Source organism: Symphalangus syndactylus, chromosome 17 (assembly GCF_028878055.3).
Source record: "Symphalangus syndactylus isolate Jambi chromosome 17, NHGRI_mSymSyn1-v2.1_pri, whole genome shotgun sequence".
Classification (NCBI taxonomy): domain Eukaryota; kingdom Metazoa; phylum Chordata; class Mammalia; order Primates; family Hylobatidae; genus Symphalangus; species Symphalangus syndactylus.
This window is the reverse complement of record NC_072439.2, coordinates 36849060-36872680: the sequence shown is the minus strand read 5'-3', so window position 1 is coordinate 36872680 and position 23621 is coordinate 36849060. Positions and strand designations below refer to the sequence as shown.

Sequence of the window (23621 nt, the reverse complement as noted above, 5' to 3'; positions counted from 1 at the left end):
AACACAAAATTAGCTGGGCATGGTGGCGCATGCCTGCAATCCCAGTTCCCCTGGGGAGGCTGTGGCAGGAGAATCGCTTGAACCTGGGAGGTGGAGGTTGCGGTGAGCCAAGTTTGCGCCATTACCCTCCAGCCTGGGCAACAAGAGCAAAACTCTGTAGGAAAACAAAAAACAAAAAACCAGAGGGCTTACTAACTAGAGTCCTGTAAAATGCCTTGGCTGCTGTTGCTGCTGTTGCCGCCACTGCTGCCGCCTATGCCTCTGTTACCAGAAAAGATCCTCATCCTCTGGGCTATAGGGAAAAACACACATGGCACAGCCAAAGGGTTCATTCAACTATTTCCATGGGGGAGGCCTGGAGCCCTGACAGTACAGATTTGAGGCTCCTTGGAGGAATAAATATATAAATATGGGCAGAGTAGAGAGAATTCCTCTCCTGCCAAATTATATTCAGAAACCACAAGAAAGACAGAGAGAGAGAGAAATCTGAAAACAGGGAGAAGAAACAAAAAATTAAAACAAAGGTCCATAATTTGATACAATTGGAAGTCCACAATTGGCTAAAATAATTTATACATCTAAAAGATAAAAAGGTGTGCAGATTGTCTTGGTGTCTCCACCACATAAATTCTGAATTTACTTTCACATTTGCTGACATACAATAATTGACAATTCTTCATGGCCTTAATCCATACTGAAGCTCAAATAATACTTATACCTGGGGATCCTATTAAATTTAAACGAGGTGCCCCTGTAATCTTGGGGAAGTTATGGAACACAAAATAGAGAACAAACAGGCATGCCTCACTTTAATTAGCAGAACTACTGACTTGCTTAAATTTCCCACGATCATAGCATCCTCTAAAGTATCCCACAGTGGGCATGGACAGTCTGACCCAATAAGTAATAAATTAAAATTAAATCAAGTCCTTGGCATTTATAAGTTGGTTTGACAAAATGGACACCATGGGCCTCCCCAACCCCTAGTTAAAATGGTTAATATGCCCCAGTGTAAATTAAAACAGGACCTTTAAGGAGTGAAGCCCGTTAAATAGGATCTATTTAGAGAAGGGTTGTTTATATCCATTATTTTTCCATCAACAACCTAATTTGGCCTATTTTTAAACTTGGGGAAAAATGAATGGTACCTCACAGTGGATTACCACAACCATAATGTCATGGTCATGCCTACTAAGGCTCCATACCCAATATTACTGAAATTATTGACTTATCCAATTGGCAGCTGGTAGATATTTCCTTCTTACGGATTTGGCTGTCGAATATTCTGTTGAATGCCCATTGCAACAGCCTCTCAGTCACAACTCGCTTCACCACCAAGGGGGCACGACGCAGCTTTCCCAGATACTCAGGAAGTGCCTCAACAGCCCTGCCATGACATGCAATTTTTGCAGTCAAGCTCTTAAATGCATCTGACTTTCTTCAGGAGCACGGATATGATTTACATTACTGAATCCTCCTCCAAAGAGATGCATTTGATACACTCATTCAGGATATATAGATACCAAGCAGCTCAGAAAAAAAGGATGTGTCATTGTCCCACAGGTCATGCAAAGTCTTGCAACCTCCATTAAATTTCAGAAATTATTTGGTAAACCAAGAGCTACTCCATCCCTGACACTGTCAAAGAATAGCTATTGAGCATCTTAGCGCCCACAATATTACAATAGGCCCAACATCTTTTAGGTCTTTTGAGGTCCTGAAGGCAACATATTCTTCATTTACAAACTTTACTTAAGCCCAAATATGCTGCTACTTGCAAATCATCTCACCTTGCATAGGGCCCTCTTTAACAAAAGGCTCTAAAATCTGTCTAAATTGCAGTACAATGCACATGCCCATTAATGCCCTCCAGAGACTCCTTCATTGTAGAGACTTTACAATCTCTGTGCTTCTTGGAGTCTCTGGGCCACCCCCAATAGCCACTTTCCCTTAAATGTTATCCCATTCTCCCTGTGAATCATCAAAAGAACCAATCACATCTGGGTAGACTGACCCGCATGGTATCTCTAGGCTGATTGTAAACCTAGAAGAAAAAAAAAAATTCTGCACACCAGGTTATATTATAAAAGCATTTTATTGAACACATTCTGGAGGTAGTTAGAACCAGAACAAAATTTGGGATTCGGGTGGGGATTCTGTTTTGATGATTTAGGTTTGGGAAAACTTTGGGTTCTCGTGTTGGCAGGGACCATGCTGTGGGAAACCTGAAGGCTGATTTGAAGTAGAATATAGAACTGTGGCACGGGAGACCTGGGGCTGGGAATTGGGCTCTTCTGGGAACCAAAGAATGTGGCTCTGCAATTGGCTTGGTCTAGACTACTCTCCAGAAAAGGATAAAACATGGCTTGAGCAACTGCCTAGAAGAGGCAGTCTCCATGGGCCCAGTTGCTGCACTTGGAAGGCAGTGACTTGCAGCAGGCTCTTAGCTCTTGAAGCTCTTCCGGGAGGAGGAGGTGGTGGAGACAAATTTGACGCTGGAGCTGCTGCCCCCGCCACTGCCAAAGCCCACCCCCAGGCCTCGGCCGCTGCCTGCACTGAAGCCAGAGCCCCCCACACTGAGCCCACCGCCTAGGCCAACACCCCCACTGCTGCTGGAGTAGTAGCTTCCACTGCCACCTCCGCCAAGACCACCGCCAAGACCTCCACCGAGGCCGCCGCCAAGACCTCCACCAAGGCCACTGCCATAGCCACTGCTGCCGCCATATCCAGAGGAGACGCTGCTTGTGACAACAGCTGCAGGGAAAGGAGGGAGGACTCAGTGAGACCATCCGCCACACTGATCTTGCATGGCCCACTTATTTGATCTGCTGGTGTTGGAGCACTCTACTGGGCCCCCTTTACAGAGTAGCAAACAAGGCCCAGAAGAACTGTCATTTAGTTAAGGTCCCTAAAAAAGTGGGTGAGTGTAAGAGGCAAGGTGCTAGGTACTGAGGGGAGCTAGGTACTACAGGGTGCTAGGTACTGAGGGGAGCTAGGTACTGAGGGGAGGAGCTAGGTACTGGGGGGAGCTAGGTACTAGGGGCAAGGCAGGGTCCAAGAAGCATAGGATGTATGGCTTACCCTTTAAGAGATGAGACATGAGCCACATTGTTTCCTGTCCCAATCTGTCCTTCCCATCCACCACCCACACCTTACTAAGTGTATTATTGTAAATAACCATATGCTGGGATGGGAAAAGTTTGGATCTAGAAATAGCAGAATTCTGAGTTGGCACTAAACATATCCCATATTATTGTCGTTGTTAATGTCTGTTCAAAGCTACTTACAGATGTTGACTGGTCCAACTCCTTCTCCACTGAGTCTGAAAGGGGAAAAATTGAATTTAGGGTTAACAGCTCCCCAAAAGACAGTATTAGTCTATGTGGCTAACTCCCATCCTCATGATTCGAGTTCATTCCATAAGCCAGGAGTCTGTACACCCAAAAGCTGCTTAAGTTAAAGGAAGGGAGAACTCTCCAGAGGGACTTTCCAATGAAGAGGGATTGACCTAGAAACAAGTTGTTAGGAAAGAATTATAATTCACATTCTCCTCCACCCACTATAGGGAAAGTATAAAAGATTTGAGAAATATGATTATGTCGAAAGCAGTTTTTGCCTTGTAGGAGTTACATTCTGTGAGAGAACTTGGCACGGACAGAAATTCCTCCAACAGAAAGCAGGCAATGGGCAGTGTCAGAGGTTGAAGCAAACAGTAGTTTGACAATCCAAAGGTAGGTGAGTTTAACTCAGCTGGAGTAAACATGAAAGGCTTCCTGAAGGAAGGGGTACTGGAGGACAAGGGTGGATGGAGGTGGGCATGACGTGGATATTCAGGTTGAGCAAAGAACATGGGCAAAAGCAGGAAAGGCACAAGTGTCAAGACATGTTTGCTGAGTTGCTCAGGTGCTTGGAGGACAGCCAGTGCCCAGGAACACTGGTGGGGAAAAAGAGATCAGAAAAGTGAGTTGAGGTCAGCTATATGGCCATGAGTCAGACTGAAATAGTGTTGATAATGTGTCATTATCATGCACAAGTCATTGATCACATGTATGTGTGTCATACACCCCACAGTAGAGCAGCTTCGCTTTATCAACTGAGGGCCATCTTGAGTTCATGCTGTCTACTCACCTGCACTCCTCGCCCTCCAGCAGCTTGCGGTAAGTAGCGATCTCCACGTCCAGGGCCAGCTTGGTGTTCATGAGCTCCTGGTACTCACGCAGCAGCCGGGCCATGTCCTGCTTGGCCTTCTGCAGGGCCTCCTCCAGCTCGGCCAGCTTGTTCCTGGCATCCTTGAGGGCCAGCTCCCCACGCTGCTCAGCATCCGCAATGGCGTTCTGCAGATTGGCACACTACAGATAGAAAGGAGGAGAGTGGGGTTGCTTGGGACCTGAGGTGTCTCCTTCTGAGATTCTGAGTCAGGCAAACCAAACTATCATGAATCCCAGAGAGAAACCAGTACATCATGGGTGGCGGGACACTGAAACTCTGGTACTGGATCTAGCTGCGTGTGTTTAGCAAAAGTAAAACAAAATAAAACAAAATAGGTGTCCCTTTTAGAGCTCAGGCCCCTTCCTTGCCCTCTTTCAATCTCACCCTACCTGTTTCTTGACATTGTCAATCTCGGCTCTCAGCCTCTGGATCATCCGGTTCATCTCAGAGATCTCATGCTTGGTGTTGCGGAGGTCATCGCCATGCCGGCCAGCTGTCTGCTGCAGCTCCTCATACTGATGCGGCCAGGAAAGAGGAAAGATTCTGTTTATATGAGAATGGGAAGAACTTTCCCAAAGTTCACAGGCAGCGAGTACTAAGTGGTGGCACATAGTGTGGGGCTGGTTCAGGCTTTCCCAAGGTCGAGCTAGTCTAGTGCCTTTGCTCTCCTGGAGACACTGGTGTGAGATTCAGAGTGAGATTCTTTCTCAGCTCCTTGGGTTTAGATGGAAATTGTCTACAAGGCCATTCCTATAAAGCATACCAATGGGCCTCAGCAGGTTCCAGGAGCCCCATTCTTAGTGTCATCATGGCCTAGAATCCTAGACATGGGTGTGTCCCCTCACTCGGGAGACAGTCATCAGAGCACCCACCTTGGTCTGATACCAGGACTCGGCTTCGGTCCGGCTGCGGTTGGCGATCTCCTCATACTGGGCCTTGACCTCAGCGATGATGCTATCCAGGTCCAGGTTGCGGTTGTTGTCCATGGAGAGGACCACTGAGGTGTCAGAGACATGCGTCTGCATCTGGGACAGCTCCTGCAGGGAGATTTGGAGTCGGTCATCTGGTTCTGTGTTATGTTATTTAATGTCAGTTCCATTCAAATCTTGCACTCATTGTGATATGACAACTTGAGGAAAAAAACCCACCCGTGTGAAACATTTAGGTAAGTTTCTTACCGCATCAAAGAACATCTTCATGAAGTTAATCTCATCCATCAGTGCATCAACCTTGGCCTCCAGCTCCACCTTGTTCATGTAGGCAGCGTCCACATCCTGGGGAAACAGGGATGGTTGGCACTGCACACACCGTCACCCTACTTAAATGAGCTCCACGCTTAGAGAGCATAGCTGCAGGCTGCTGGTTCTTTCCCACCCACACGCACCTTCTTCAGCATCACAAACTCATTCTCAGCAGTGGTACGCTTGTTGATTTCATCCTCATACCTGGTGGTGAAAGGGATGGGAAGTATTTGTCAGAGGATGAGCAACAGGTAAGGAGTCTTTATTATGCAGTCAACTGTAAGCCCACTTTTGCAGTGGGAAGGGGCTACTCCTCATAGGCAGAGAGGGAGGGGACACTGGTAGCATGAACCTCTGGCCAAGGTCCCTCCCCATTTAAATACTGCTTTCTCTGTAACTGCCTACCATATAATAATTCTATTATTGCTCTAATTCAGTTGTTTCAAGCAGATTCCTGCAGAAAAGCTGTGCTGCTTCTCCCCAACTGCATTACCTAGTCAATTTCTCTAGTGTTCTTTTTTGAGCTTTCAGAGGCTTAAAAAAAAGAAAAGAAAAGAAACAAAATTAAATCTAGCAGCCTAGTTGCTGGTTCATAAGACTAAACAAATTATTTGAGCCACCAAGCTGGGTTATGTCACCAGCTCCTGCTTTGAGACAAAGCTATCCAAAGGCCCATGTACCGGGGAGGAAAGCCCCAGAGAGCAAGCCTTACATCAGGGCAGATTTCACCAGGTAGTGCCAAGGGTACAGAGCATGTTGCTCTGGCTGTTGGCTAAGTTCCTTGCAGAGGGCCTGAGCCTGGGGCTGGAACTTTCTAAACGTGAGCCTGGCTTGTGTATTTGTTTGTTTGTTTTAGTACTGGAGGTGTCCATGGAAGGTACATCCTCCCAGCCCCCAAGGAAGGCATGGTAGTAGACTAGTAACGAAGCCCATCTGGTGCCAAGAAGACACCACCCTCCCCTGTGTCCACCCTCCACCCCAACTCACTTGTTCTTGAAGTCTTCCACCAGGTCCTGCATGTTTCTCAGCTCCGAGTCCAGGCGGCCCCGTTCCCCCACGATGCTGTCCAGCTGCCTCCTGAGGTTGTTGATGTACTGCTCGAACAATGGCTCCAGGTTCTGCCTCACGGTCTTGGTGCCCTGCTCCTGCAGCAGGGTCCACTTGGTGTCCAGAACCTTGTTCTGCTGCTCCAGGAACCGCACCTGGAGGGGAGCAGAGTTTGAAGATAGAGAAACTTGGATTTCATGTTCTATGATCAATTCACTAAGGTGCCTCCCACCTCTTTCTGTCCCTCTAAAGCTTTCCTGTGCACCGTGCCTGGCCCTGGGCCCCAGGAGAAGAGGTGCAGACTGAGGCACCCAAACTCACTTTTCCAGGGGGAGATAGGACACCTATCCAGGGCACAGAAAGAACTAGGAGTGCTGCTTGGAGTGTGTCCCGGCTCAGTGGTGGCTGCAAAGGCACTCAGGCTGCTGCCCATCCACTTGTCTACCTTCCTGTACAGTCAGCCCCATTATATATGGCATGGAATTCATCTCTCTGTCCAACAGTTGTCAAGAGGCCCTTGTGAGTTAACCTCTGAATGGGAAGAAATAATTCTCCCTTCCCAGCTGCCAGTCTAATTCAGAACATGTCCACAAATCCAGGGCACAGAAACAAACGGAAACTGTACAGCTATAAAGGTATTTGCACAAAGTCAAAACATCTTCCCTCGTCCGCTCTCTTTGGCATTTATTTCAGACCCACAGTGATTTTTTACAAAAGATCGTAGCTCACCTTGTCGATGAAGGAGGCGAACTTATTGTTGAGGGTCTTGATCTGCTCGCGCTCCTCGGTCCTCACCCTCTGGATGCTGGGGTCGATTTGCAGGTTGAGGGGAGTCAGGAGACTCTGGTTGACGGTGACCTCTTGGATACCTCCAGGAGGGCAGACAGGAAAGCCAGGGCCACCGAAGCCACCTCCAAAGCCAGCTCCGCCACCGAGCCCAAAGCCACCGCCAGCTCCACCGCCGAAACCAAATCCACTACCGGCACCACCTCCAAAGCCATAGCCACCTCCAGCACCAGCAGCAAACCGGTTCCTGAAGCTGCCACCACTAGTGCTGATGGATATCCTCTTGGAGCCCCCCAGATTGTAGAGGCTCCGGCTGCCATAGCCACCCACTCCACAAGCACCCCCAAGACTGACCCTGCCGAAGCCACCACCACCGCCACCCCCGGACCGGGACACAGAGGTGAAGCTGGTGCGGGAGACAGACGGGGTGATGGCAGAGGCGGTGCTGAAGCCACGACTGCCCCCACTCCGGAAGGACACACTTGACTGGCGAGACATGGTGGCTTGTTCCTGGTGGAGCAAGAGAACCGGGCACTAGTGGGTTGGGAGGTGCTGGAGAGAACAGAGCTCAGCAGGATGCAGAAGGTGGCTCTGTTACCCAGGAACGGTGATGCCCCCTTTTTATCCCCTCCAGAACTGGGCTGGGCGAGAGAGCTGTCGAGCTGTGAATGATTAAGTGGGCTGGGCATGCCTGGGGGGCAGCTGTGAGCTCACCCGTCACACCTGCACAGTGGTGTGGGGTGCAAACGCTTTCTTCCTGGCAGGCTCTGCTCAGTTAGAAATAACCTTGCCTTGCAGCACTGATCTCTTGGCAGCAAGTTGGTGACGCTGCCAGCAAGTATATCTTCACCATAGAGGCTGGGGGCTGTGAGCAGCCCAAGAAGGATGCCAGGAAGTGAGGGGGCATTGGCATGGCCAGTGTCCTGGGGACTCTTACAGGACGACAGGTATTAACAACCATCCCAGTACAGTGCATGCTGAGCACCTGCCCTTCCAGCTTGGGGAAGCTGTCCATCAGCGGGGGGCAAACGATTCCCCACAGTGATCTGCTCTTGCACTTTTCCAGGCAGCAGATTGCTGCAGGGTTTTCCCCTCTGGGAAAGGCAATCTGTAGAGTTATATCTTGGTTATGTGCTAGAGGGAAAATAGAGTTTCATCCTTTACTGCACAATTTCTTTCTTAAGGAAGGCACAGCTATCCCAGAGCCCACTGGGCAGCTCTGCCTGCAAGGTTTAGGCCAGAGAATGTGGGAAGCCCTCAGCGCCCCCTATAAACCACTTTGACCTCTTTAGGGCCAGGTTTATCCTTCCACAGCTCCTAACTCAGCATTTTTTCTGCCCTTTGAGCTTTTCCATGCTCTTTGGCCTGCGCAGGACACTGTGGGGGGCTTAGGAAACCCAGGGATCCCATGCAGTCCCTTAAAAAACCCCTGAGACTCATGGGCTATAGCGTCTCTCTTCAGGGGCAGCTACTCTGCTGGCTCCCCAGCCCCCCAGCTTTGTTCCAGCAAACTCTATTCCACTAGGGAAGAAATGAGTCATCGTATGTGTTGATACAGGCTGAAGGCCGCCACAAACACATACCTGCAGGAGCTTCTAATCTCATCAGGAACATGTTGAGAGTCTGATGGCCTGTTATAACGGCGAACCACCCTGTTCCAAGCAGCGGGACTTGCTCTGCTTTCTCTATGCTGTAGCCCAAAGTCTCCTTCAGGGCCAAGGCAATGGAAAACGGGATTCTGAGTCTATGGATTGTCCTGCCAGAAAGGCTAGCCAGAGCAAGCCTGTGGGCCCAGGCAGCTGGCATGACAATCTGCCAGTTGCTTTAGGGAGGGCCCTGTGAGATCCCCTCTGCAAAACTTGTCTGGGGGGTTGTGGAACCAGGTGGAAGAAAGGGGGTTTCTGATGAGGTTTTAACACACGTCTGTTCTAAACCACACCCACTCTTTTTGCAGCAGATCTGAGTGGGGCCACCTCTCTGCCGTCCCCTAAGATAGAAGGAGGGCTCTCAGGCAGGACAGTGCTTGGGCCGTTCAGAGCTGCGGGGGTGTGGGGGAGGCCTGTGGCCCGAGGCTGGAGGTAGGAATGCAATGGGGATGGGTTCAAAACTTCAGGGAGGAGGGGCTATATTCTCAAGAGTAGAAGAACAGGACCAGACCCAGGCTCAGGAATCTCTCACCAGGGCCTGCGGTTGGCCACAAGGAAGCCAAGGCTGTGGGAAAATGACTCCCTGGTGCTGAGGATCAGCTGAAACAGTGACTTCTCACTAGAGGGCTGCGATGAGCAAGCAGCTGACAGGTCAATCTCGGCAGACAGACCAATGGCCGGAGCCGGTCTTACAGGTCTTGAGCAAAGTGGTTTGGGTGGCCTCCCTGGCTGGAGCATTTCCAAGACCCTCAGAGATGAATTGTGCTGAGCTCACCGTTTTCACATTTGGTTGCTTTTTGGGGAACAGATGTGAGTGTCCTGGAGGCCTGAGACATACCAGGGGACCCTTGGCTCCTGATAGAACAGAACAGATCCAAGCCTGAAGCAAGTGTCTGAGGACTCGTAGTGGGATGCTTCCTCTCCACTCGAAGATCGATATCGGGGTGTGTCCCCACCACCTCATACACTCACAGGTCCCGGGTACAGGCCTCACTGCCCTCAGGGAAGCCCCACCCCTCCTGAGACACTGGGACATTCTCTTCTCCCCATTCATTCTCCTCCCAGCTGTGTTGTGAAGAAAGAGGACTTGGCAGAGCAGGAATGCATTCTGGCTAATCTGAGGATTGCTAGAGTGTGCCAAGCTCAGATCCATATGCCAGGGACCAACGGTGAGTGTGTGATGCTCCACGGGAGCAGGGAGCGTGTGGATGCTCCACAGGAGAAGCAGCAGCACTCTTCTGTCCGAGCTTCATGGGAATCCTCCTGTGAGCAGGCAGGGCAGCCCCTCCCTCAATGCAAAATCTGGACAGGTATAAATAATGGAGCCGCTCCCAGTGGGGAGCCGGGCACCAGCACCACTGCAGCTCAGGAGAGCCCCACCCTAGCCTGGAATTTCACTGTGGCAGGAAGGGAGGGATTGTGTTAGGCTCACCAGGGAGCTTTTCTGCTGGGCACCCCACAGAGGCAATTCCCAGGCTTGGTGGGACATGTTGCTCAGCTTCTCCTCTGGGTGCTGCTTTCCTCGTCAGCAGAAGACAGTGCAGGGCCCGCCCTGCTGTTCTCCCCATCAGAGAAGGGACAGTAAGCTGGCTGCCCTGACCTCTCTCACAGAGCTGTGCGAGAGACCTGGTCAGCGTTTCATACGTGGAGAAGGCCTTCACAGACACCAGGCAGAGGGTGGTATCCATTCGTGGAACAAGGGTTAGGCAAATCCTGCCATCCCAGCCCAGGATTCCTTCTCCTCAGAGCTTCCACTCCAATCTGTAGGGCTTTAGTAGAAGATACATTTAATAGAGCGTGATAAATAAAACATGTTCAATAGAACAGCATTTGTACATATCCTCTAAGTCTCCCCCAACAGGGCAGTCTCCAAGGTTAGGGAACATCTCTGCGTGGCCCACACCCTCAGCCCAGCGTCGGGCACCGGAGGTGTTCAGATATTTTTTGGAGTGAATTGACAGACACAAAATCCTCTTCCTCCACTCCTTCCCCAGATTGTTATGTGAAGCCCACAATGGCAAGAACCTCAATTGCTTTTGCACCAACCTATATCTACATATTATATATAACAGAATGTATATACATTATATATATTCACATATATTTCTGTGAATCCTCCAGCGCTATGCTGAGTCCCAGAGCCTTATCCATCTGCTTTTGTCTCTGAGTCCATGTCTACAGGATGAGTCTCTTATCCCCTTCACACCGGGTATGCTCTGTGTTTAGGACTTAGGATTTAATCTAGCATTTAGGATTCTTTATTCCTTAGGCTTCCCTCCATCCTTCTTCTCCCCTCGCCCTTATTCTGAGGGCGTGCTGCATCTGAGCCCACTAACAAGTAGCCTGCATGTGCCACCCCAGCCCCCAGGCCCCTCCAGGAGAGAAAGAAAGCTTTAGGGGCCTCAACTTTGCAGCCCTTCCACCTCATGCTTGTTCAGCACAAAAAGTGGGGAGCAATAGTTGAGGTGTGAGTCACCCTATTCATTGGGCTGTGGTTGGCAGCCCCATCAGGGAGCCTGCAGCCAGATTCACGGGATGGGGAAGGGCAGATGGAACAGCGGGCCAGCCCCAGATAACTCTTCACAAAGCCCTAGCCTTAGGGGGAATTGAGGGAAGCCAGCGGAATTTTGCCCCCATCCCAACCTGGGTCCCAGCTCTGGTCCTAGCTAGATTCTCAGGATCACAGGGCCCTGAGGGGAGTGGCCACTTTGTGGATCTGCAGAGCTGGACACACTACCCCCTCCCTCATGCAGCCCAATGTCTCTAGGGCTTTCAGACCCCAGTCTGAAAACCAGACTAGGTAGAAAGGCAAATGTCCAGAAGTAAAGCAACTGCTCAGCCTTGGCTCAGAAGGCCTTTGGAGGTGAGTCCCTGCTGCCATTATTGAGGTCATAGTGACAAGTGACCCCCTGGAGTTGAGTTTTTCTTGTGCACGGGCTTCGCACACATTGTGGGTCACAGCATAGGTGCAAAAGCATGTGGCGCCACTCCGGACCATGTCTTGGTCCTGACCCAGTCCTTGGATGGGTCTGGGACCCTGAACAAGTTGCCCAACCTCTCACTGCATAGTTTTGCCCTGTGGAGCTGGGAGAGAAGGGAGGGGCCTGGGCTCATTGGAGGGGCCATGCAAGCTGGAATTTAATTTTGAGCTGGCTGGGGCTGAGCAGGAAGGGAGGGGCAGGCCTGCAGGGGGCTGTGGGGAGCAGCCTTGGCCCCCATCCCTTAGATTCAGCAGCCGATTGGCCCTGGCAGGAGAGGGTGCAGAGCAGAGCCCTCCGCTTCCCTCCAGCAGGCCCCTGCAAGTCTGAGGAATGTTCTTCCCTCGTATGAAAGGTGTTTTGCTCATGGCATACCAAACTCTTTGAAAATCCCCCTTGGTTAATTGAAACTATGGGCTGGAAATCAACCAATACTTTAATTAGTCAGACGGACTAAAAAAGGATATACAGCAAAATCCTCTGCACTTTGCTTTCTCATAGAGGGTGGTTTTATTTTTTAAATAAACACGTACGTAGGAGTGACCATGTGCCAGGCACTGCCCTTCACACTTTACATATATGAATCTGAAACTGGAGCATGCAAAGAAGGGCTCTTAGCACTTCCTCAGCGTGGCCATCCAATGTAGGTGTGATTGTGTCCCATACTCTGGGGATTTGCAGCCTCCCTCTTCAGTAGAGAGGCAGAGACATGACTCATTTACACCAGGTTGTATCCCTGCAGGATCAGAGGTGCAGAAGGAAGCTTGCTGATGTCCCCAACTCACCCTCTGTTCCATTTCTCCCTGCTACTTTCTGTTCTCTCACCAGTAGCCACAGCTGGGAATGGGAAGGCAGAAGAGACGCTGCAGCTGCCCCACTCCGAGTTTGTGTTTGGCTCAGGGCTTCCTGGTCCTGGGAGGGAGAGCAAGTGCCGGAGACAGAGGCTTATTCCATCTGGCTTTCCTGCTTTGGGTGAGCACTGATCATGGGTGGGGGGCAGGTGGGGTGAGTCAGGTGAGCTCTGATCATGGGTGGAGGGCAGGTGGGGTGAATCCGTACAGACAGTGGTAATATGGTGGGGGAGAAAAGAAAGTAAACCACAGCATTGAGGCTGGAGCTGTTACCTCTCCCAGGGCCACCCTCAGGAAATGCACTTGGCATCTGCACAGTCCTCAAGGCCAGGGGACACCTTGCTGGCCCCAGTCCCATCGTCTGTGTGAGACTGTGACCCTGTGTCCTTCCCCATTTCCTCCCTCAGACTCCGGGACACACTCGCAGCTCCCAGCTTCACGTTCCGTGGGCACATGGGAACACTGACCTGCTCACTGTCCACTTGGACCAAGATCACTGTTGAGGGTTTGTGAAAACAGGTTAAGGCTTCTTCCAAGGGAGATGCAGTGTGAAAAGCAACTGAGAAAAGAGAGCGTGCAGGAGCGTTTCAATTCATGCCACTCATTGAATCAGGTCCTGTTCCACATGTGTGACTTGGCCAAGGCAGATGCCGTGCACTGGACTTCTGGACTCTGGTTGTGTGACCCTGTGTCCTTCCCCATGTCCTCCCTTAGACTCCAGGACTGCGAACAGGGCTGGGTCTCCTCTAGGGTCTCCTTACCAGACCCAGGATGGTGGCCCACACCACTTGACAGTGACGGGTCACTGTGCAAGAGCCAGGTTAGGGAAGCTGGCCTGACTTGGTTTCAGAGAAAAAAATCAGCCCAGTGATCCATCCATAGAGGAACAGGCTGAGTTCAGGGAGGTGGAGCCTAACGCCAAGCCCTCGGCAAGGTGAGGTGAGAGCCAAGCCTGGGTCCTGGTCCTGTCCCACATGCTGTTGTTGCCCTGCACTGCCCATCTGGGCCTCAGGCAAGAGCCTACTTGTCTCCCAATCCAAGGCTGCATGTCTCAGTCTCCTTCAGAGAGCCATTTCCCGAGGGCTGTGTGCATGACAGGGCTGACAGGTGACAGTGATGGATGAGGGTGGTTTTACTGCTCCCCACCCCTCCCCTGTCCAGAGCCCTCATGTCCAGGTGCTGGTCTGGGTCTTTCCAGAGAGCAGACTGGCCTTCAAGCCTAAGTTAGCACCGAAGCCTATTCCTCCAAGGCATTTGCCTGCTCTAGGCCATGAGGTCCCACCAGTCTGCAGACGCTGATCGCCTCTACTCCACTGGCTGATATAAAGCGTGAGAATTTACACATGACTCCCTCTGCCCGTGCCCAGAGCCCCACAGTGCTTGGCTGGGCCTCCAGTCAAACCCACATCCTCTGAAACAGTTGTCAAGGACTCCCACTATTTCTTGCTCATTCACAAGTCCCTGGTCCCCAGGGCCTTTCAGCCCCACCTCCACTCTCCAGCCAGGTGGATCCCTTCACAACCTCAACCCCATGCCTGCCGGTTCCCGATTTAATGTTAGAGGGTCAGTGCTCAGTGCTGGTTCTGCCTGCTCCCTCCCTCCCTACACTGTGCCTCCCCACTCCCATCCTCTGTGGCACAAAACATGAAACAAGGACCCAGATGCCTTCTCTGGCAGTCTCTTGCAAATGGGGGAGATGTGGAGATGTAGCTGACGATTTCTAGGCAGCTTGTCTCTCTGAAGTTCTGGATTTCACGATCCCCAAAAAGCTCACAGCGTGGGATGAGCCTGTGCCCCCGATGTGCTCTGTGGCTTGGTGAAAGATGACAGCAATCGCCACACTTGAGTGGCACTGACTGTGAGCCAGGCATGGTTCTGGATGTATCAACTCATTTACTCCTCACAGCCTCGTGGGGTGGGCCTATGATGATCCCTGTTTTGCAGATGAGGAAACTGATGCCCAGAGAGGGTAAGCAACTGGCAAGTGACAGAGCCTAGGTAAGAGCCCAGCAAGGGTGTCTCCAAAAGCCCTTGTCATCACCATTGTGGGCACTTGGATTCTCAGTGCAGGACTTGTGATTTGACTCTGAAGAGGACGATTTCAGCAGAGGCCTCAATCTCCAGACAGCCTGTGAAGGCAGCAAACAGAGAGGGCCCCAGATACCACTCAGCAATCAGTATACCTCAACATCTTCCAGCAACCCCAAGAGAGAGGACTCCTATCCTGGAGTATAGACAGGGGAGGTGCCCTTGGAGACCCCCTCCCTTCTCTGAACTGCCAGAACCCAGGGCAGGGCCGCTAAGACTCTGGGGCAAGACTCAGGGGATTGGGGTTCCCTATAAAATCCTATACAATGTCCTCAAGGGTGAAGCTTGGGGATCGCCTGACACCCATCTCCCTCCTACCCTGGCACTAGGCCCAGGGCAAAGCCCAGATGCCTCCTGGGGCAGTCCTTCCAGATGCCTGAGACATGGCTAACAACTGCTGATACTTCCTAATACCTCAGGAGTAGCCCAGTGTCTTGGCCCAAGCTTCAGTGATTCCCTCTATTCCTCCCCTCTCCAAACCCCACAACCACTTATGGCCAAGACACTCAAACTGGGCCCTGCAACACTTTGTTCGGGATGAGCAGACGCCATGATCAGGAGGGTATGAAATGGAATAACCCAGCCTGAGCATTATTTGGCATTTTGGATCCTTTGGGATGGGCCAAACCACCCTGTGGCCTCATAGAGACTGACCAGCTCCTTGCATGAGGCTGCCCCACTTAGAAAAGAAATTGGCACCATTCACTGAGATATGTAGCCTCGTTGCTTTTGGTGATACTGGACCTGATTTCCTCCAGCCCTTCTTTGAAGTGAATGGATACTGAGTGCTTACTGTGTGCCTGACATTGTGCCAAAATGAAGCATGCGTTATCTTACTTACTATTCATCCACAGGTGATCAGCACTAGTATTATTCCCGTTTTCTGAACCTCAGAAAGGAACATGTCTTACCTAAGATCATATGGATAATATTTGTCAAAACTGGAATTTGACCCCAGGTATGGCTGCTCCTAGAGCTTATGCTGTCAATCAGCACAGAAGGGGAAGTGCTGAGGGGCCCCTGAAGAGCCAGTATCCCTGTAAGTGACATCCGCAGCCCATATACTGAAGTCACGCAAATAGACACACCACTTAAACAAAATGGTATGCTCCTCTGCAAACCAGCTTTGACACAGATCTGCCACACCACCACCCCTCCTAACCTCTAAGCCCCAAGCCTTACCCAGGAAGAAATTCTGGGGGTGCCACTAGGGTCATCAATGCTGCAATGCCCCCTGCAAGATGCAGCTGCGAGCTCTCTGGATCTACGAGCCCCAAATGCTCTCCACCTACCCATCAGCCTTCCCAGGCAGGGCTGTGCCAAGGAGTGAACAAAAGCTCCATTCACCATGACCCTCTCCCCGCCCCCACCATGCCCTGCTTCCCTCCTCAGCCACCTGCCCCAGGAGTCCCAGTCAGTTTCTCAATCTGCTCTGAGGGCTTGACCCAGCCATCAGCCTCCTCATCCCCAGGCCATCCTGGAAGGGAAGGCCTCAGTGTCCAGGGCTAGGGAGACACTCAGCAGCCACTGACGCCACGCAGCAGATGCCATGACCTGTCTAGTCCTCTTAGACAGCTGACCTGGGCATCCCTGAGGGCTGAGCCCCCTCACTCTGGCATCAGTCATGGCCTCCTGCAGGTTGGCACGCCGCCCTCAGCAAAGAACAATAACACGTCATGGTATGCAAGTCCTCAGATACAACATGGCTCCATTGTTCTGAATCTGGAAAATGATCTCACTCTCACTCTGAGAACCAAGTTTAGCCCCAGTCCTTTGGTGAAGCGGGGCCCTCCTTTGCCCAGGAATGCACAGTAGCTTCTTATTGGCCTTATCCTCAACAATTCGTTCTTCTGGGTCCCCCTTCCTCATCAACCCTCCTACCATCTATGATAGGTGGAATAATAGCCCCCAAAGATGACCGCATCTTAATCCCCAGAAACTGTACATCTGTTATGTTACATGGCAAAGACAGATTAAGGCTGAAGATAGTATGAAGGTTGCTAACCACCTGACCTTAAAATAGGGAGATTATTCTGGATTATCTAGGTGGGGCTAATATAATCCCAAGGGTCCTTAAATGTGAAAGAGGGAAGCAGAAGATTGGAGTGACACCATCTGGGGTGAACTTGATCCCCTGTTGCTGGCTTTGATGAAGGGAGGAGGGCCATGAGCCAGGGAATGTGGGCAACTTCTAGAAGCTGGACATGCAGGGAAGCAGACTCTACCCCAGGTTCTCCAGGGGAAGTCAGAGCTGCGAGCACCTTGATTTTTGCCCAGAGAGACTCTGACCTCCAGATCCGTCACATCTTAAATCTGTGCCATCTTACCAGAATTTAGGGTAACTTTACTACAGCAAGAACAAGAAACCATGTCTAGACACACCATCTCTATCTACATTCCGCTGCGGCCAAGGGAGCCTTCTCTTTCTCCGCCACACTCAGGAGACCCTCTTCCACACCTTCATGGTCTCCTCCCCTGGCCCTGCCTCCCAGCCCTGCCTGCCCTTCCTTCATGATGAATTCTGCTCCTGGAAGCTCCCTCCAAAAGGTGGCCTCCTCCTGAGGACCAATTTTCACCTCACTTACTTGCCTACCCCACAGACCTCGCTGAGCACCACTGTGTAGCCCCAGGCATTGGACTAGGTCTATGGAATAAGTGAGCAGGCAGCCTTCACCATCCACTGGGGAATCTACCAGGACCCTCTGCGGGACGTGTGCTTTACTGCCCCAGCATCTCTATGTGTTTGAGGGTTTTGTCGACCGGTCTCAGATCGAAAGCTCACTGTGGATTTGGTCCCTGAGTCTACCTTCCTCAGTACCAACTTCCTCTCCCCATCCCTCCACATTCCTTTGCCCCGAGGCTCAGCAGGAGCTGTGCCCTGTGCTGACTGCCAGGCTTAGGTGCTCACTGTCTGGCTGAGGGGAGGAAGAACTGGGGCTGGAATTAGACCCACCCTTTGGCTACTCTTTGATAGCAGTGAGCCCTCAAATCCATGCCTGCTCCACCCTGAGGTCTGGTGAAGCGCACCCCACCTTCCCAGCCTTCTCCTGGTTTGTGGAGGGGATTGGTCTCCCAGCAGCTCGGTGGCCTCATTTCCCAGGCAACTGGCTCCACCCATTGCTGCTTTTGTCCACTTTTGGTTCTTCTCCCATCGCTGACTGCCAGGTACAGGTTCTCACTCTGGAAAGGTCAAGGAAGGCAAGATGGCAGCTTGCAGGGAATAGTCTGGTTGGTGAGGCATGTGTCTGTCCTAGAATATGACACCATAACTGGGATTTCTCTGAGGTCGTTGCCCTGGCAGACAAATGGAGACATTTCCTGAGAGGCCCAGCTCCTGTGGGGAGGCAGTAAAAAGCAGCCTGATGCATACCTTTCCCCCCATGTAGTCCCAGAAGGCTCAGCCTGAAAGAAATGGACTCTGTCCATCTTCCCAAGGCCCCATAGCCTTCTTAGTTGGCAGAGAACTGTGGCATCCTTTGTGTAGAATCTTGACAGAGTCTACTCATTGAGGAGAAGAGGGGCATGCCACATAGGTTTATCTCACCATGACCTCAGCAGGGAGCACAATCTAAAGACAAAGTATTTGATCTGAAAATAGCTTTGGGCTGCTCAGGAATTCTGTCCTGCACTTCACCCTACACCCTCGTGAGGGTTCCCACAGCCTGCACCCTCTCCACTCCCCTCCAAGAAATGAGGATGGCGGGTCCCACTGCTGGGGGACAGCTCTAGATGAAAGTGGAAGGGAAACAGTAGACAAGACCTTGAGTTTCCTCCCTGAGGAAGCCAATCCAACATGGGAGTTCTAACCCCCAATCCTGGGGTTCACATTACCAAATTGAGCCCCACCTTGTGAGTCAGTGGGGCTGGTGCCTCCCAAGGCCTCCAGCGCCATCGATTACCTGCCTCGGTCAGGTTCCAGAGCCCAGCTTGGCCTTGGGCTGGGCAGCAGGTTGGCCCCAGGATTCTTTCCTGTCGGCTCAGGTCCAGCCTGCAGTTGTTTTCCATGGACAAGAATCCTAAGATGGCTGAGGCAGGCTGTCTCCAAAACCCTCCTGAGGGCTGAGGGCAGGAGCATGTCAATCAGGCTTCAGAGTCTATACTCCCTATTCCTATTCATCTTGCTCTGAAGCAGAATTGGCCTTTAACCAGCCTGGGAAGCATCTCTCATCAGCACGTGGCTGGGCCGTAAGTGACACTGGCCGCCTGGTCGCCGACATGTTCCCCCACCTGCCTCTGAAAGCAGAGTGGCTGTGTCTCCCTTCCACCTCCCCTTCCTGGAGCACCACAGTTGCACTGTGCTTGCTGGGAGGCACCAGCGAAATGGAGCTCACCACGCACGCACCAGACCCACAGTGCAGCTGCTGGCGGTTCTCACGGCCAGCGTGTTCTTCCTCATTGTGAGTTGAAATCTGCCTCCCTCTAACATCCACTTCCACGTTGTTTTTCCACTCTGTGGAGTTTCACAGAAGAGAATCAGACCCTCTTCCTCTTTGACAAGTATTTCTGTGTTTGTGGGCATTTCTTGGTCTCCCTCCTCCAACTCCAAGGACACTGACTCCTAGGGAGAAGACGTTAAATCCTAGGCTGTCTGCACCGGCAGCTTCCTGACCCAGCTCCTCACAGCCCTCAGGAGTGTCTGCAGCCCTTACCACAAACGCAAGCCCAGTCTGGCATTGCTGGCCTCTCCAGCGGTGCCCCTTCAGCCCTCTTTCACATTTATATGACTCAAATATTTCCCAAGCTACGGTCATTCAGGGGCCAACATCAGAAGTTTGCCTGTGTCCACAAACCACTTGTCCTGTTATTTTCTGTAATATGTATCTTGTTTAATTGGCTTACATATTGACCTAGTATATTTGTTTGACAAGGAAACTCTGTTAACTACTGACTTACATATCTTCTAATATACACCAAAATCATGCCATGACCATAACACAGGCTGTGCCATGCAACCTGAAGTGATTTTGTGTGCCCGCAGCAGCATACCCTTTCTGCCAAGGGAGCTCGGCTTTACCACATCTGCCCTCCCCTCTGCCCCTCCTCAAGCCTTGGCCCCAGACCCCTTCTAACATACGTCTGGGCTCCTCCTTTGAGTAAGTAGCTTTAGAGATAGACCTTTCCTGTTTCCTGGGTCCCTGTTCATTCTCCAGCCTGGAAGGCCAAGCCTTTCCCTTGCTCTCTGATCTCAGGCCTCTTCTCCCTCCGCACGAGGAACCTCCTCTGCAGCACTTAGGAGAGGGCTGGGTTGTGGGGCCAGGGTTCACGCCTGGGCCGCCTTAAACCTCTGAGTGTCCAGCTGTGTGCCTGGATGAACACACACCCCTGACGCAGAGTCAGGGTGGCATGGGGGAATCTCTGTAATGACACCATTGAGGGGCTGGAAACCACAAATGAGCACTTGGAAAGTTGGACTGTAGTCCTCAGAGGGTGAGAGGGTGAGTGTGGCAAACTGCAGCTTCTGACCAAGCCGTCAAAACAACAGGGGCTGTGGGAGGTTCAGCCTGGGTGTGTTAGGGAATGGGGAGAAGGCTGTGGTGCCCCACCCTACCCCACCCCACCTGTGATAGGTGCTGCCTACAGAGAGATGCTGGGAACCACTCTCGCCGCCCTCTGGCAAGACCTGGGACAAATACCTGAAAAGCTTCTCACCCTAACGCACTTGGCTCCTCCCTGGGTCACTGGACCCCTTGCTTGTTTTTTACCATCTCTGCAGTTCCTGCCCAGTCCCAAAGGCTGACTCCATCTTCACCCTTTTCCCTCCCAGACCCTTACTGTTGGCCCCACACAGAGTACCCCTCCTCTCTGGAAGCCCTAAGGACCCTTGCTACTCCAGGACTTGGTCCTGTGTCTTCAGGTGCCGGATCTGGGACATGAGAGGGAGACAGTAAAATTTCTCTCTCCCTAGGTAGGAGAGAATATGGCCGGCCACTTCACCCTGGTGGCCCTAAGCATGTTTCATAGTCCCTCTGGCCCTAAATTTCCTTATTAATATAAATTGGTGGGGGCGGGTGCTAATAGGATTGTTGAGGATTTTATAAGGAATATCCTTAAAGAACGTAGCTCATGGCCTGACATACAGGAAACCCTCAATTAACTATAGCGATGATCACTATTCCCACCTTCAAGGTTTATCTCCGTGTTTATTTCCCATTCCCATTTCCTTGACGGGCTCTGCACCTCTCCTTTCCTATCCCGTCCTCCTGTCCTTTGACACCAGAAGCTTGGCCTGGGTGCCTGGTTCTCCCCCAGTTGGTGTCCCAAGTGTGGGTGCTGTCTCCAAAGTCCCCTTAGACTTGGTCAAGAGGGGCCCCTGCCTTGGGCCTTCTAGTTGCCCTTGTTTTGCAGAGTGAGGAGTCTGCAGGGCCAAGGGCCATGCTCATGGGGGCCACACTCCCCTTCTAGACCCGCTCAGCTACCTAAAACCCCAGCATTCCCTCCCCAGTGATTCCCAGCCCACGCTCAGGCCTGTTCTCTGGAGAGCAGACTGCCGGATGCTCGGCGCAACCTCTAGGCTGTCTGCAGATTGCGGTTGTGTAGGCAAGGGGACAAAGCCAGGGTTAGGAAGAGAAAGGGGCAGGCTGCAGGCCAGGAGCTGGGAATTCTCTCCATGCTGCCACATTCCAGAGTTCTGGAACTCTGACCAGTCCAAAATTAAAATCTCCAACTGAGCCTGGCCTACTGGGTCCGTCTGTGGGAGATTCAAACCTCCTGGGCCACTGGCCTAGAGACATTTTAGAAGTGGAGCTTTTGTCTCAGTGCATGGAGGGAATAGGCCTGCCTGGGCTCCCAGCCTGCTGGCTGTGTTCTGCTTGACACCAGGCCAGCTGGGCTAAGTGTTCAGATGCAAAGAGGAAGCTGCTGGGGCCTCCTGACAGCAGATGCAAAGCTGAGGTACCCAAACACCTCGACCTTTCTCAGGGGCTAATGTAAGCAAATTGCTTTATCAGCTTTATCAGTTTTTATGTTTTCCTTAGGCATTTTCACAGAATTTGCCCCATATTCCATGCCATTTTCTCAGGACATCCTTTTGAGTATCCTGGACCCAACCATCTTCATATAAGAAGAAAAATTTTAGTTTTGGTTTCATCCACGATTATCCTAGACCCAAACATTTAGAAATAAGTTGTTATCTGGAATAGCCACCCGAAGGTGTGAGTTTGGGCATAAAAAGCATACATTGCATATATCCTTATCTATATAGAGTCATGCGGACCTGATTCTGCCACCCTCTGGCTGCGTCACCTGGGGCAAGTTATTTAACGTCTCTAAGCCTCAGGTTCGCCATCTGTAAACTGAAGTCCTGGCCTAGTAGATCTCTAGACAAACTCTAAGATCACTCCTACCCCTAAAACTCTGGTACTTACCCCCTTTACTCTTCCTTCTTTATTTTGCATTCAGCCCAGGGATCTCATCTTCCCAAAGCTTCTTTCATGTTCCTGCCCCTTTTACCTTCACAGCTCTTGACATTGGAGAAGGCAGTGTTTTAAAGCCCAGCTCCAATGCCCTTTAATCCAGAAAGCCACCCTCTTCAGTTGCTATATTGGAAGACCCACCTTGGAGGCTGGACGGAAACCTAGGGGTTCACCCAGCTCAACCCCCTCATTTAACAGGCGGGGAAACTGAGGGCAAAATGAGGCAGTGACTTAGAGACAGACCCAGATCTGGAACCCAAATGCCCTTTAACCTTGCCACCTCTGGGATCCACAACCCTCAGGACCACCATTTTAACTTGCACATATTATTATTACTGTGATCATCTGTGCCTCCTTAGAATCTCAAGACCTCTGAGGGCCAGAATCATATTGTGTTCATTCTGTATCCACCCTGTCCTGCACCAACCCTCCAGCATCATCCCTGTGCCAGATGGTACCTCAATAAATGTCTGTTAAGTTTCACTAAACATAAATCCCATTTTGATCCTTGCCAAAAAACCACACATCTCATTTGAAGACCTCCCTGTGTTCTTATATCTGACTGCTGTTGTGGTAGAGCAAACTGAAAGGGTTTGCAAAAGCCAATTGTTAAATTTTCAAGGACGTTGTGAGTTGTTATTAAACATAGCCATAATTCAAATTAAATTATGTAAAATTATAGTTAAATACATTGCATTAAAAACAAAGGGAAGAAATGCTTAAAACTCATCATTTTCTAATTTTATTATACTTTACTATTATCTAAGTTCTTGTGGTTGTTGACATTTATTGAATCTACATACAGAAATCCCATACCATGGTGTTCACATCCCTTTCCAGCCTGCAATCAGTGACATCATGTTGGTAGCTTGAAATCACCTTTGTGGGAGAATTTACCCCAAGCGAACTGGCAAGCACTACAAATCACAGCTTGATTTATTGTTTGGTTGATTGTCTGGAGCTGCACAGCCTCACACAGCTGCCACTAGTTCCATGTGGCTAACTGAGCACTTGAAATATGGCTAGTCCAATCTTAGATATGTCATACGTACTGGATATCGAAGATTCAGAATGGAAGAATGTAAAATATATCATCAAAAATGTTTATATTGATTATCTATTGAAAGAATAGTGTTTTCTATATATTATGTCAAATATATTAGAATTAATTTCGTCTATTTTTTTAATGTAGCTACTAGCAGATTTTAAATAATATCTGTGGCTTTCATTGCATTTCTACTGGACAGCTCTGGTCTAAATTTAATAAAGGGATGGGGAAAATGTTTATAATGTAGATTAAAATTAAAAGTATGTTGTGCCCATTGATAATAATATTATGAATAGCCAAAAAATACAAAGTAAT

The 23621-nt window shown here is 50.7% G+C and overlaps 1 protein-coding gene across 3 annotated transcripts; it reads right to left on the bottom strand.

The window, feature by feature from the left end:
• Positions 1-2076: 2076 nt before the first annotated feature.
• KRT5 (keratin 5) lies at positions 2077-7929 on the bottom strand. Of its 3 annotated transcripts, XM_055247362.2 has the most exons (11): positions 7445-7929; positions 7227-7408; positions 6438-6652; positions 5594-5654; positions 5388-5483; positions 5082-5246; positions 4599-4724; positions 4129-4349; positions 3288-3322; positions 2713-2754; positions 2100-2661 (listed from the first exon to the last, which is right to left on the bottom strand). In XM_055247362.2, exons 1-11 carry the CDS (start codon positions 7779-7781, stop codon positions 2444-2446), a joined length of 1698 nt encoding a protein of 565 aa, XP_055103337.1. In that variant the 5' UTR covers positions 7782-7929; the 3' UTR covers positions 2100-2443. The 3 variants fall into 3 exon arrangements, with proteins under 3 accessions (XP_055103336.1, XP_055103337.1, XP_063476201.1); XM_055247361.2 differs by having other exon boundaries at positions 2077-2754; positions 7227-7929; XM_063620131.1 differs by having other exon boundaries at positions 2100-2754; positions 4599-4718; positions 5076-5246; positions 7227-7929.
• Between the last annotated feature and the right edge of the window lie 15692 nt (positions 7930-23621).

Excerpts from the sequence above, each read along its gene's own strand:
- KRT5 (XM_055247361.2), bottom strand. The coding sequence starts at position 7,781 with ATGTCTCGCCAGTCAAGTGTGTCCTTCCGGAGTGGGGGCAGTCGTGGC. Across the intron at positions 5,247-5,387 it reads TGAAGATGTTCTTTGATGCG|GAGCTGTCCCAGATGCAGAC; the intron begins GTAAGAAACTTA and ends ATCTCCCTGCAG. Across the intron at positions 4,725-5,081 it reads AGTCCTGGTATCAGACCAAG|TATGAGGAGCTGCAGCAGAC; the intron begins GTGGGTGCTCTG and ends TGGCCGCATCAG.